A 12989-nucleotide genomic window follows, 5' to 3' on the forward strand; every position below is an offset into this window, starting at 1 on the left:
ACAAGGCAGTGATCCATGGAGGGGTTCTAAAGTATAGAGTTGTGTAAACAGTAGAATCAGGAACATAGTCTTTTGTGCTCTGTTTGGCAATGAAATACACAAGGGAATCAATCATATGCACAATACTTTACCGTGCAGCTCTGGTGATGATTCTCTCTCTGAATCTGACTTTTGACATTAGGAACATCGTGTTATATTTTGTGTCGAGCAGTAAATTGGAGTGAGATAATAAATAGAACTGCTAGAGTAGCAGAGTGTAATCAGGAGCCCCTTATATCAGCCCATGTAATCAGATACAGAAATCAACACTATGGGAGTGCTCGTGCTTCAAATGCACGTGAAGCTCACTGGGAGGACCTAGGTAATTCTGAGCCTGGAACCACTTGAATATCTCATTAGGAAGTGGATAACGGGATAAGCGAGAGCATTACTCAGGTTCTTGTCACTTACACTGAAGAACTTGGACAAGCCCCTTCACAGTAGGTCAGTTCTACAAGTTCAGAAGATATGCATTCATTGTGACGGATAAGAGTTTGATTCCTGTGAACCTTGCAGTTTTCTACTGAAAAATGAAAGGAGAAATAAATAAATAGATAGACAGACAGACAGACAGACAGACACAGACATCACATCTTGTCTTCATATTCACTGCTGTGGGTATAGCAATGGATGAACTACAGATAAAAAGAGATATACACAGGCATTCATTTCTCACCCTTACATCTTCAGTAATAGGTAGCATTCCAACTAAGTGTTAGTTAAGGGAAGCTTCTTGGGGATTTTTTTTTTTTAGCAACTACGTTCCGCTGCCCTGCTTAGAAAGAGTCAATCATGCAATGTGAAGGTTTCAGCAAAGGGAAACTAAACAAAACAAAGCAGAGGCTCTCAGAAGACACTTCTTTCCATCCCAAATAATATACAAGGGTTGGATGAAAAGGGTTAGTTCTCAACCTAAGTGGATAAAGTTGGGCTTGGACCTAAGCAGAGAATTATGCAGCCACTCCTTGTAATACATCCCAATAACCACTCCTTTTTGTTGATAGGCAGATATTGCACTTACGCTGTTTAGATTTGCATACTTTGCAGCAGCCATCAGGAGTCAATTCAATCTCATCCTTTGGAACAGAAACAAAGAAAATCACTATTGCTGGGTGCAAAGGCAGGAATATTCTTGGACTGAGTTTACAATGTACCCATAGCCTAAAAACTGCCCTACAATTGGGTACATAATAAATGCTTAAGGGCACAATCCTATGCATGCTTAGACATTTAAAAATGTCTGGCTGGAGAATGCTGGGAGTTGTAGGACTTTTTTCTGTTATAGAATTGCACCTTAAAGCCCTGATCTAGGGATGAACGAAAGTCACTGACCTGTTCGCGGATTATGCTGATGTTGGGGGGGAGGCGCTCCGTCCCTCTCCCCGAAATTCTGGCCGGGGGGGGAGGCGCTCCGTCCCTCCCCCGCCCCGAATCCTGGCTGGCCGGCTCCGCTCTGCAGGGATTCTGCGGAGCCGCCGGCCGGCTCCGCCAGTGGCCGGACATCCGGCCGCTGGCTAGCAGGGACGCAAATGGCGGCGGTCATAGCCGCCGCCGTTTGCGTCCCTGCAGTCAGCCGTGATAGGCTACGTAAAATGTTTACGTTTACGTAAAATTTTTAAATGTTTACGTAGACTAAGACGTGCCAAAATAAGGGACGCAAATGGCAGCGCCCATGGGCGCCGCCATTTGCGTATGCGCGTTTTTGTTTTTTTTTAATCAGCCATGATAGGCTACGTAAACATTTACATAGCCTATCACAGTGTTTTTTAAAATTTAAAAAACTACACCACACTGGCTCTCAATTAAACCTTTTAAGCCTCAAAAAAGCTTATTAATTAAACATATAAAGCCTTAAATAGCTTAGGACACAAATATGTGCAGGAGTGCCTTTCCCTATGCCAGCCTGCCCTTGCTTTAAGTTCATCAAAGGAGGCTCTTTTCCAAGTAACATAGGTACTTTATGTGGCAAGAAGGAGGGTCTTCTCTGTTTTGGCACCAGCATTGTGGAACTCCTTCCCCATGGAGGTGTGACTGGCGCTGACATGGTATTCTTTTCAGTGCCAGGTCAAAACCTATTTGTTTGCCTAGGCATTTTATTTAAAGTGGTTTATTAAGGTGGTCGATGGGAGCTATTTTATGTATTTCCTGACTTTTACTGCTGTAGATGCTGCTGCTGTTTTATTGTATATTCTATTAGGATTTTATTACATTTTGCATACCACCCTGGTATTGTAAGATGAAGGGCAGAATAAACATATTTTAAATAATATATAAACAGATAATAAATACTGCCAGTATATGCTAAGATCTCAAGGAAGTTGTGGATAAGCATAGCACTTAAAAAGAATATAAGGAGAGGCCAATGTTCTTCCTGAAAGGAGGATTATTTCTTCCAGCAGTATCACAAGAGAGATACTACTCAATTATTGTTGGTTTTATTGTCGGCTTTTATTGTTGGTTTTATTTACTATTTCATTGTCCTTATGTTTTTATTGCTTTTAATATTTTAACTGTTTTTATGTATTTTATTGCTGTGAGCCACCTTGGGAGGGCTTCTGTCCTGAAAGGTGGTCAAGAATTTTTTAAAATAAATAAGTAAAATAAATAAATAAATAAACAAATAAATAAGATTGTAAGAAGCTTATCCTGAGTTAGACCATTGCACACAATACAGTTCTTGCACCTATTGTATTACACATCACTTGGAATTCCTGAGGTGTGGTTTCTGATTGGGAGGTAGCAGAATGCCTCTTCTGGAGCACTTCTTTCACATATTTTCACTATGGATTGGATCCAGACTTTGCCTTCCAGAAACAGAAGCGCCCTCCTGTCTATGGAAGGCTTCTGATCCAATGGACAAATCCTGCAGATGGAATGAGGAAGGAGCAATTGTCTTTGATTTCTCCTCCCCCTGCAGCCCCCTATGTCCCTTGAAAATCTGCTCCAGGAGGATGGGGGGCCCCCTGGAGCAGGAGGAGGGGGAAATAATAAAAAATTACCTCTCTCCCCTTCTGCTGGTAGGAACATTCTGAGCAGAACTCTATTTAGGGATGTTACTGCTAGTGGAAGCAAACTCTATGCCTCCCCCGCTCCAAATCTGCTATGGAGTGCTGGGGGGCTCACTGAAACAGTGAGATCGAACCCTGTGTCTTATCATTGGTGAAGAGGAAGTAGTCAGCACAGCTTGCTACTCATTTTTATATTGTTTTGGGTTTAACAGAGCTCTAGAGCAGTTATATTATTTATTTATTTATTTATTTATTTAATTTATTACATGATTTCTGTACTGTCCAATAGCCAAAGCTCTCTGGGTGGTTCACAAAAATTAAAACCATAAAATACAACACGATTTCAAATAAAGAATGAAATAAATCTTACAGGGTCACACTCCTCTGGGATGAATTTGGGGCACGTTCTTACAGCTTTAACCGGAACAAGCGTATTGTTCATTGGTTCACATGTGTACTGGCTGCAGTTATTAGCTTGTGGATACCAAATATCACCAGGCTATTATAAAAAAAAGAGAGATGGAATTATTATTATTTGCAAGCTTCAACATAGCAAGTACACTCCAAAGATTTTAATTAGTTAGAATTCCCACCATCACCACATCTCAGTGACGCAGGGCATGTCGCAATTAATCCAAACCACCCAGTGTCTTAGCAACTCTGTAGCTACAATCCCAAACATTGGGACTGGGTTCTCTTGACTTACATGCAAGTAAATGGGTTTAGGATCAGTATGTGAGAGAGACATTGGGCTGAGAGAGGGTGGCCAGCCCCACCATTCACTTTATTGCCAAGGTGGTATTCGAACTTGTAGCACATCTGATGAGGAATTATGAGAGCTCGGAGCATTTATGGGCTAAGGCTGTTTTTACACACTCTTAGATCAATTCAAAACTGAACCACTCTTTTACCTTGTCCTATTGAGTTTCATTTAAGCACTGACTGGGGCTAATTTGGCTATACTTCTATCACTGGATTTGGCCCAAAGCAAGTGTTTATAAACACAATGCAACTGCATAATTGGTTTTGGGTGGCTATGGATTACTGGCCCAGAGACCCCCGGGAGGGAGATGATTTAGAACATGCCTGAGTTAGCTGCATGACAAGTTACTGAGAGGGTGGTCCATAATCTCACAGCTCAGCATGATGGGTGGGCAGGATGTAGAGCGGTTGCTCACTGTCTATATCTTTTGTCTGACTTTTACTTTATTATTGTACATAACCTACTGCATTTAGGGCCTCTCCGATTATTTGTAGGGTCAGGCTCTTCGCCTCTTACAGATGACTCCCTCTCTTTCTGGCACCTAGTTTCTGTATTTCCTTTTCGATGTATCACAGAGCTCACTAGTCCCTGTTCTGCAGAATTTCCACATGTCTTCCTTTTTGGCTCCTGGCCAAGCCTTATATAGGTTCCCAGTTTTCAGGTCAAAAGCTGCTACTGCAACAGCCATGCTTAGTAATATCGCATGATCATTCAAATTTGCCAGAATTGCCTATTCCGTTTAGCCTTCCCTCCCCAACCTGGTGCTCTCCAGATGTGTTGGGCTACACCTCCCACCATGCCCAGCTAGCATGGCCACGCTGTCTGGGGATGATGGGAGTTGCAGTCCAATGTATCTGGTGAGCTCCAGGTTGGGGAGGGCTAGTTTAGCCTATCCACATTTTAATAGCTTATATGGACACCTCAATTCGCATTTAGAGTCTAGGCATCTAAGTGGGCAATCCTATGCACATTTAGACAGCAAAATGTCCTACAACTCCCAGCATTCCTCAGCCAGCATAGTTATGCTGGCTGGGGAATATTGGGAGTTGTAGGATGCTTTGCTATCTAAATGTGCCTAGGATTGTACCCTAAATGTACAGTTTGAAAAGAAGGTCAGCTAGCATAAATGTAGTAAAGAGGCTTGAGCTGCTAAACATTAGCATTGCCTGCAGTCTTTGCTGTCTGGTGGCAAAGAAAGTACAAGAAGAATGGGAAGACGTGATTACCTTGAGCACCTCAGTGGTGCCATTCAGTTTGATTATACAAGCCACCTGGACACATGTTCCACAACACTCTCCAGCCTTTACCTGGTACTCATAACCCTGTTTGGTAGATAATAAAGAGTTAATAATGAATGGGATCTGTGGGAGAGGCAGCCCTCCATAACAATTCAGTTTTGTTTTTTTTTTTAAAGCAGTAACAGAGAAAGAAAGAATTGTCTGTACCACTGAGCAAGCAGTGTCACATGGAATTGGTGTACATTCCACAATATTTCTCTTGGACGCTGGATCTGATACAGAAGTGCAGAGACATGTCTCACAAGGATCCCTAGGAATGGTCATTCCAGGCTGGGAAAAGTCAGAGAACAGAAGTCATTATTACCAGAATTGTGAGCATATAGCAGCTTTACGAACCACTGATCAAATTCGTATTAAACGTTTTTTGCATAGAAAGTATTTTCAGTTCTTAGCTTCATTTAACTTCGCAAAAAATCCAGTGGTATTTCACATGAGGAATGGTAATCGATGTATCCAAGGCCACTCAGTGAGTTCAGGACTGAGCAGGGATCTGATCTCTCATTTCTAAGGATCCAAGACACATTGGGTAGTACCCAATATTAGTACTACTTAGAGTAGACCCATTGAGACGAATAGGACTTTAGTTAGTCATGACTAACAATATGAACAATAAAATCACCTTCTGTCTTCCCCGCCATGTCACCCGCCACCGGGATTGTCCCATGTGCAGAACTCTACTCAAGGGATGTCTGGATCCAACCCTATGAGTTTGTCACTTGTTTGCTTTCTGTGATTTTGGCATCCACTGTTGTTTGATTGTTCTGCTGCATTTTTTTTTATTATTGATTATGATGATGATAACAACAACAACAACAACAACAACAACAACATTTCTATACTGCTCCATAGCCAAAGCTCTCTGGGTGGTTTACGAAGGTTAAAACATTAAAAGTACAATATACATGATTTAAAATATATAAAAAAAATACAGACAGTATACACAAAGACAACATATATCTAAAAACAACTTTGAGCAATCAGCCAAACCATAAAACAAATCCAGGGTCATTTAAAACTCATAACGTGCTGCCAAATGCCTGGGAAAAGAGAAAAGTCTTGACCTGGGCCCAAAAAGATAACAGCGCTGGCACCAGGCGGGCCTTATCAGGGAGTTCATTCCACAATTGCGGGGCCACCACCGAGAAGGCCCTCTCCCTTGTTGCTGTCTTCCAAGCCTCCCTTGGAGTAGGCACACAGAGGAGGCCTTAGATGTTGAGCTTAGAGTCTGGGTATGTTTAAGCTGGGAGAGGCGCTCTGTCAGATATTGTGGTTCCGAGCCATGTAAGGCTTTAAAGTTAAAACTAGCACCTTGAATCTGGCTTGGAAACATATAGGCAGCCAATGCAAGTGGGCCAGAGTAAGTCTTATATGTGCAGATGTTCTTAATGTGTTACCGTTTTTATTGATTGTTTTATTTGGATGCTTTTAATTATAGTTAACTACTCCCGGAACACTTCAGAGTCGAAGAGGATGATATAAATGTATGTAAATAAATAAATATATGTGCATGCTCAAACAACATTGTTTGCACTTACCACCTGAATGTACTCAAGAAAGTGACTAGCCAGATTTCCTTAGGCAATTCATTCCATAGTCTGCTACCAAAATGTCTGTCTATGATTGAAAAACTAACATAGAACAGAAGATATAGGTAATACTAGCATTCTTACTGTGTAAATTGTTCCATTGATCAAACAGACATCTGGGACTGGTGCTGAAAACAGAAATAGCCAATTACTTTAAAAATATGAGGTGAAAAAGATGGTTACATTTAAACTGTCCAATATGTAATAATAAAGATATTATTCTCTTTAAATAATCTGTCTATATTTAATTGCATGTTAATTGCAGTTCATTAATTAATTGCAATTAATTTAATTGCAGGAGATGCTTCATGTGTGTATTTGATTTTACTGGTACGTACAGCCTTTCCTCCAGGGAGCTCAAGGCAGTGCACTGGTTCTTCACCCTGCCCCTCCCCCCACATACATTTTATCTTCACACCAACTCTGTGAGGTAGGTTAAGAGGAGCGATAGTAACTAGCCTAAGGTTACTCACAGTGGAATCCTATGAATACCTACTCAGATCTAAGTTCAGTGGGGTTTACTCCCAGTTAAATGAATATAGGATTGCCTCAGCGAGCTTTGAGGCTGAGTAGAGATTTGCCCTTGGGTCTCCCCAGTCTTAATCCAACATGTTAACTACTAGGCTGATGTAACATTTTAAGTGAGATGGATGCTGTCTGAACACACATGCTGGAATTTGTCTTCATTTTCCAGAATATGTTTTGATGGCAGCAAATGTGCATAAAAAATGCATTCACTATACTTAGATTGTTACATCTGTGTTCATCCTAAGTAATGTTATTACACTTCTCATCTATTTCTCTCTCTTTAACTCTATGTGCTCTTTGGAACATGCACTCAGAAAACCCTGTAATAATGGTCAGAAGGGTAATTCTTACAACATGTGAATGTGACACAGCAGTCTCCTTCAGACAGGACTGACTCTAACATGTATCCAGGCTCACAAGATTTCTTCTCGTTGGAGCACATGCTAGTATTGCATTCTGCGGAATAATCAGAAAAAAGAAAGAGCTGAATAAGCAGGCTAGCGCCCCATTCTTAAAACGTTTGGTCCAGCATATCTTCCTGTGATGCTAAGGCAACACTCATATAATGCCAGTGGAATATCACAATTGGTGGGTGACATCGTACCAGGCACAACTAGCCTTTGAATCAAGTTGTTAGCTAGGAAAAGGAGACTTTCAAAATTCCCTCTTTCAGATGAACACCCCCAAGCTTAAGCACGTTTACACAGACCTGAGTCCTGCTGAGTTCAAAGGACTTACTCTCAAGAAAATGTGTGTAGGATTGCAGCCTAACTGAGCATGTGGTGTGTGCAGGGTGTGAACCCAGAGAGATGCTTTGCAGCAGCTTTTGCATATCACACCTGTGGCTTGCCTGTTCAGTTGCCTTTAGTGCGGTTCATTTTCAATCACCTGTCAGAATGATTCTAATGAGAAAACTATTACATACAGCTCATGAAAGAAAGGGTGGCCTAGCCTTCTATGAAAACATGACACATAGATACTAAAATACATATCAATAATTTTAAGATCTGGTAACATGTTTTTCTTTCGATCCTGTTTTCAGTCCCTGCAGTGATGACAAAAAAAGGATTTTTAAAAAACTAGTTTGGTGTGGTTAATTACTGTAGAGATACTGAAACTGGTATAGAATGGTGCTGCTGGTGTTACCCATCAATTGTGTAATAACTGAATGTCTGTGTCTTCTGTAGGGAAAGAGGTTTTGCTTCTGGAGGCTCTGCTTTCAGAGACAAAGGCTGCTATATGGGAAAGTGAGAGACAGCAACCATAACAGCACAAATTGTTTCATTGCAGCAGTGTTTGTGATGGGGTGAATTCCACCTTCAAATAGACCTCCTACATTTCTCATGGACATTTATTTTTTTGCTACCTCTGTGGCATGTCTTATTTAAGTTGACTCTGGAGATTAAGCTGTGTGCCGATATAACAAAGGGCTGAATTTGGCCAAAATGAATGGTTGGTATTGGCTATTCATAAACAATACATACTGCATTGAATCTCTGGACAGCATGGATCTTCCGGTGTCAGCACAGGGACAGCCATGTATCCTTCTTTCTCACAAACTGGTGTTTTTGATTTCTCGCATGTCTGTGGATTACACTGTACACTCAAAGACAACGGGTCACAGAAACACTCTTGGCAATTGCTCTTCCATTTGGTACCAGGCTGTAAAAAAGGAAGTCCAAATCAGTTAAGTCTTTATGACAACAGTGATACCTGTCATCTGCTTATTTGTCACTTAGGCCTTAAGCTTTCTTAAGAAGTACCACTTATTTGGCTTTAAGCCTTCTGTAATGTTAGACATAACTACACAATAGGTTTTGGGTCAGAGCTATGCCTTACAACTTGGAATGGGACATTCAGAGATTTTTGGTAATGGTGAGAACTTTTTAAAACTGGTGGTACAGGAGCTCCTTAAATGATAAGCTATAGGAAGCTATGATGAATCAGCTTCAAGTACCTCCTAGGCTGTTCGGGGGATGTGTGTCTGGTAAATGTAAGTTTAGCAGTGGCACTACATGGAACCTCAGCGAGCCCCCCACATCACCACCCCAAATAGCTTGTTGGTTTTCCTCTGAGACCCAAGCAGAGTATGTGTGTTGCCCATGTATCAGTGACAGTCTGGGCATAATATTCTCAGTGAAATACTCACCAGTCTCGGCAAGCCATCTGGTCCCACACAACCTGAAAGAAATAAAGGTAGAAGAATTCATATAGCTCCCAAATAGCCCATATACATGTAAGCTGGCTCAACCTTAACCATAAGGGACTTGGATTAAGAAAAAAAAGATGGCTGTTTTGGTCCCCTGTGTCCATAATCATTTGCTTTTTTATTACCAATACAGACAGTTTCTGTACAATAAAGGGCCAAATTTGCATTTCTTTTAATGAAGGCACTTCCTGTCAGCAGTTGTCCACATTTTTGTCCCACTCCAGAAAAAGAGATGTTCAGGGAATATACAGGGAATGTCACATCAAGATGAATTTCTGTAGAGTAATTCTTAAGTTATTCTTTTAAGAAAAGTATCTCCATGTGATAAAATCAAGGTACAAGCATAGCAATGCTGGCTTAGCTTTCTGTGGTTGTATTTCACATTGTGCTAAAACTCGATTTTATCACATGGAGGAGGAAGTGCATTTATGTGTAACCCCCAGAAGAAAGGCAGGGAAATGGAGCCTTGTGGTTCCACAACTCCTTCCTGTCCATTCCACTTGGGACAGTCATGCTACAGGCTGGCCACCCATTTGCAATCTATTGACAGTATGGAACTACAAAAGCACCAGTAGGTGGTATATAAAGCTGACGTTATCCATGTGTAATCCTATGTTCCCTGGGAGTGGGGGCTGAGAGGCTATAGGATGTGGTGGAAATACCACTCTGCCAGCAGAAAGGGAGCCCCACTGGTGGGATGGCACATGGGCTGCTGGAGTTCCCCTGGTGCAGCAGCAGAAAGCTCCACCACTATTGCTGTCCCTCCAGCAAAGGTGTAGTGGAGCCAGGGCTCACTGGGATGCAATGCCAGCACTTTTGGATTAGCAGGGATGCTGATGTCATATGCCACCCCCTCAGAATTCCCTGTTCCCTCTGAGCTTAACTGCAATCCTCAGAGTAGCTGGGGTGGCGGTAAATGAAGTTTCCCAACAAAAATATATTGTTCCCTGTTGAATGCAAACTATTTTTGTGGCTATTGAGGGGGGCTATCCCTTTCATGATACCAAATATCTGGGGGCAGGTGCTTGGGTTTGAATGGCCAATTAAGACCCATGAGCTTTACAAAAGACCTGCTCCTTATGGAGATGAAAACTGCTAGAATTGGTTTGTTGATAGAGATCAACACAGCTGCCCACAATTTTGGACTCTTGGTGGTATGGTTAGTGGGACTGTCATGATGAGTGGCTGCCTTTCAAAATGCAGCACTGCGCCATGGCCTGCTAGCACTGGGAACCAAAATGGGCTGTGTCAGGGACATGTTGGAGCAGGGCAGGGTAGGGGGCTGTGGATCCACAGGATCTCAGGATATTAAGCTCCCTCGTTCTCCTGACACCCCCCCCCCCCCAACAGGCCCTGAAACTATGCCAGCCCTGGAACTAGTGTAGTTAATTCCTTCCCATTGTGGTCAATGGAGGGGGAGGGGGAGAGAGAGAAGAACTAAATAAGAAAAGCTTCCCCTCCACCATAGGATTGCTTTGCCCAACTGCCAAATATGAAAAAAAAAGATCCTTCATACCACCTTTAATGCTGTACCTGCCCATGGATTAACTTGTTGTCACTGTTCCACTATGAAAAGAGAAACTCACCACATTCCGGTACACAGATGTCAGTATATGAGTTGAACAGGATTTTGTCCTTCGGGCAAAAGCATCCTTCAGCAACATGCTCACTCACTTCCTTAGCTTGTCTGCAAGGAAAAATATTAATGGATATTAATATTTCCAATTTTGTAATCAAATGCTTTAATAGCACCACTGTAACAGAGATTTATTTATTTGTTTGTGTGTTTGTTTGATTGCATTTCCATTCCACCCCATAGCTGAAGCTCTCTGGGCAGTTTACAGAAGTCAAAACATTAAATATAATATAAAAAGTTTAAAAGCCATAAGCACATAGAAACACACAAATGTGCTTTTTAAGATAGAAATGTCTCTTAAAAACCATATTTTGTAAGGGGTTCTTTATGCACAAAAGAAAATGGTCACTTTCATAAAAAGGAAAAAAAGATTTAACAGTTTTTGGTTCTTCAATGGCACCGATAAGCATGGGAAACAACTTGTTCCCTGTTACCATGGAAGGCACAATAAGAGGCAACAGGTTAACTGCAATAGTGTACGTTAGGGTAAATATTTTGAAAAAGTAATCTTATCAACACAGTCCTATGCATGTCTCCTCAGAAGTTAAACTTCATTGAGTTCAATGGGACTTACTCCCAAGTATGTGTGCATAATTGCAGTGTAAGCATATGTATGTATTACATTGTTAATCCACCCAATAACAAATGTTCTCTGGGTGATTTACAAAAGCTAAAAAGAAAATACAGTACAAAAACTAAAATAATACAATACAATACAATACAATACAATGCAAAACAACACAGCAGTGGACTAAAATATATAAAGACAGACATAAAATCTAAAAACTAATGTATTAGGAAGTAAAACAATCTTGTTAAAGTTTATATATAATACAGACGAGTGCCTGCAGTATTTTCATGGGTGTAGACCACACATGTTCCCTGTAGGCATAACTTAAGAGTTTGGTCATTTACCTGCTATAGGTTGCAGTCCTATACCTAGGAATAAGCTCATTGAACTCAGTGGGGCTTACTTATGAGTAGACATGGATAGAATTGCACTGATAGTGATCTGAGCACAGAGTGTGTTTGGAAACCCAGAAATAGGCACCATTGTTCTTTGCTGTTAATTCGCATTAGTAAATTGTTCAAGTCTAATACAGACCCCTTCAGTCATGTGATACCTTTCCAATGCAAAGCACTTCCACTAGTTCGGTGGCGCTGGCCGAGCCATTTTGCCTCTCCAGTCTAGTGCAAATCCTTGGAGTTCTCTTCTGATCCTGAAATTTTTTTCCCTCCTGGAACCGTGGAATGGTTCATATTATCCATATTTTATCCATATTTTACAAATATTATCCATATTTTATCCATATTTTATATTATGGATAAAATATGGATTTTATCCTCATTATCCATATTTTACAAATATTAGGGAATACTCTGGAACAGCCCTAAGCAACTTTGGGCTTGGCTATCCAAGGGATTGCCTATCTCGTTATGAACCTGTCCGGTTATTAAGATCTGCAGGAGAGGCACAATTATCTGCAGAGGCTCATTTCTTGGGAATGCATGAAAGGGCTTTGTCCTGTGTTGCTCCCAAGCTGTGGAATTTTTATTTATTTATTTATTAAATTTCTTAATCGCCCATCTGGCCAGTCATGCGGCCACTCTGGGCGATGTACAATAATACAAACAGTTTAAAAACAATAAAATTACACATTAAAACACCATTTTCTAAAATTTCCTTAGCCCACCTCAAATGCACTCCCTTAAGTAATACGAATGGCCCTTATTCTTTTGGCTTTTAGAAATGGTACAAAGACACATCTTTTTAGTCTAGCCTTTTAAATCATGTAGTTGTTTTAATGATTTATTGTTTTAAAATGTTTTTTTTAAAGTGTTAAGATTTAATTGTTTTAAATTGTAGTATACTGCTTTGATGGTTTTTAAGCAAAAAAGGTGGTATATAAATATTGATAATA

At 40.8% G+C, this 12989-nt stretch overlaps 1 protein-coding gene across 1 annotated transcript in view; it reads right to left on the reverse strand.

The window, feature by feature from the left end:
* Positions 1-12989, reverse strand: part of LOC146357826 (mucin-5AC-like) — a 96506-nt gene that overhangs the window by 6532 nt on the left and 76985 nt on the right. Inside the window, exons 37-46 of the mRNA XM_084851198.1 lie at positions 11018-11118; positions 9372-9403; positions 8707-8884; positions 7574-7678; positions 6779-6822; positions 5256-5378; positions 5037-5132; positions 3418-3546; positions 1061-1115; positions 451-562 (exon numbers count right to left, since the gene is read on the reverse strand). Coding sequence (XP_084707324.1) covers positions 451-562; positions 1061-1115; positions 3418-3546; positions 5037-5132; positions 5256-5378; positions 6779-6822; positions 7574-7678; positions 8707-8884; positions 9372-9403; positions 11018-11118 — 975 coding nt within the window. The remainder of the gene's footprint in view (positions 1-450; positions 563-1060; positions 1116-3417; positions 3547-5036; positions 5133-5255; positions 5379-6778; positions 6823-7573; positions 7679-8706; positions 8885-9371; positions 9404-11017; positions 11119-12989) is intronic.

This window comes from Heloderma suspectum, chromosome 1, assembly GCF_057233095.1.
Source record: "Heloderma suspectum isolate Gila_16-S chromosome 1, 16-S_ref, whole genome shotgun sequence".
Classification (NCBI taxonomy): domain Eukaryota; kingdom Metazoa; phylum Chordata; class Lepidosauria; order Squamata; family Helodermatidae; genus Heloderma; species Heloderma suspectum.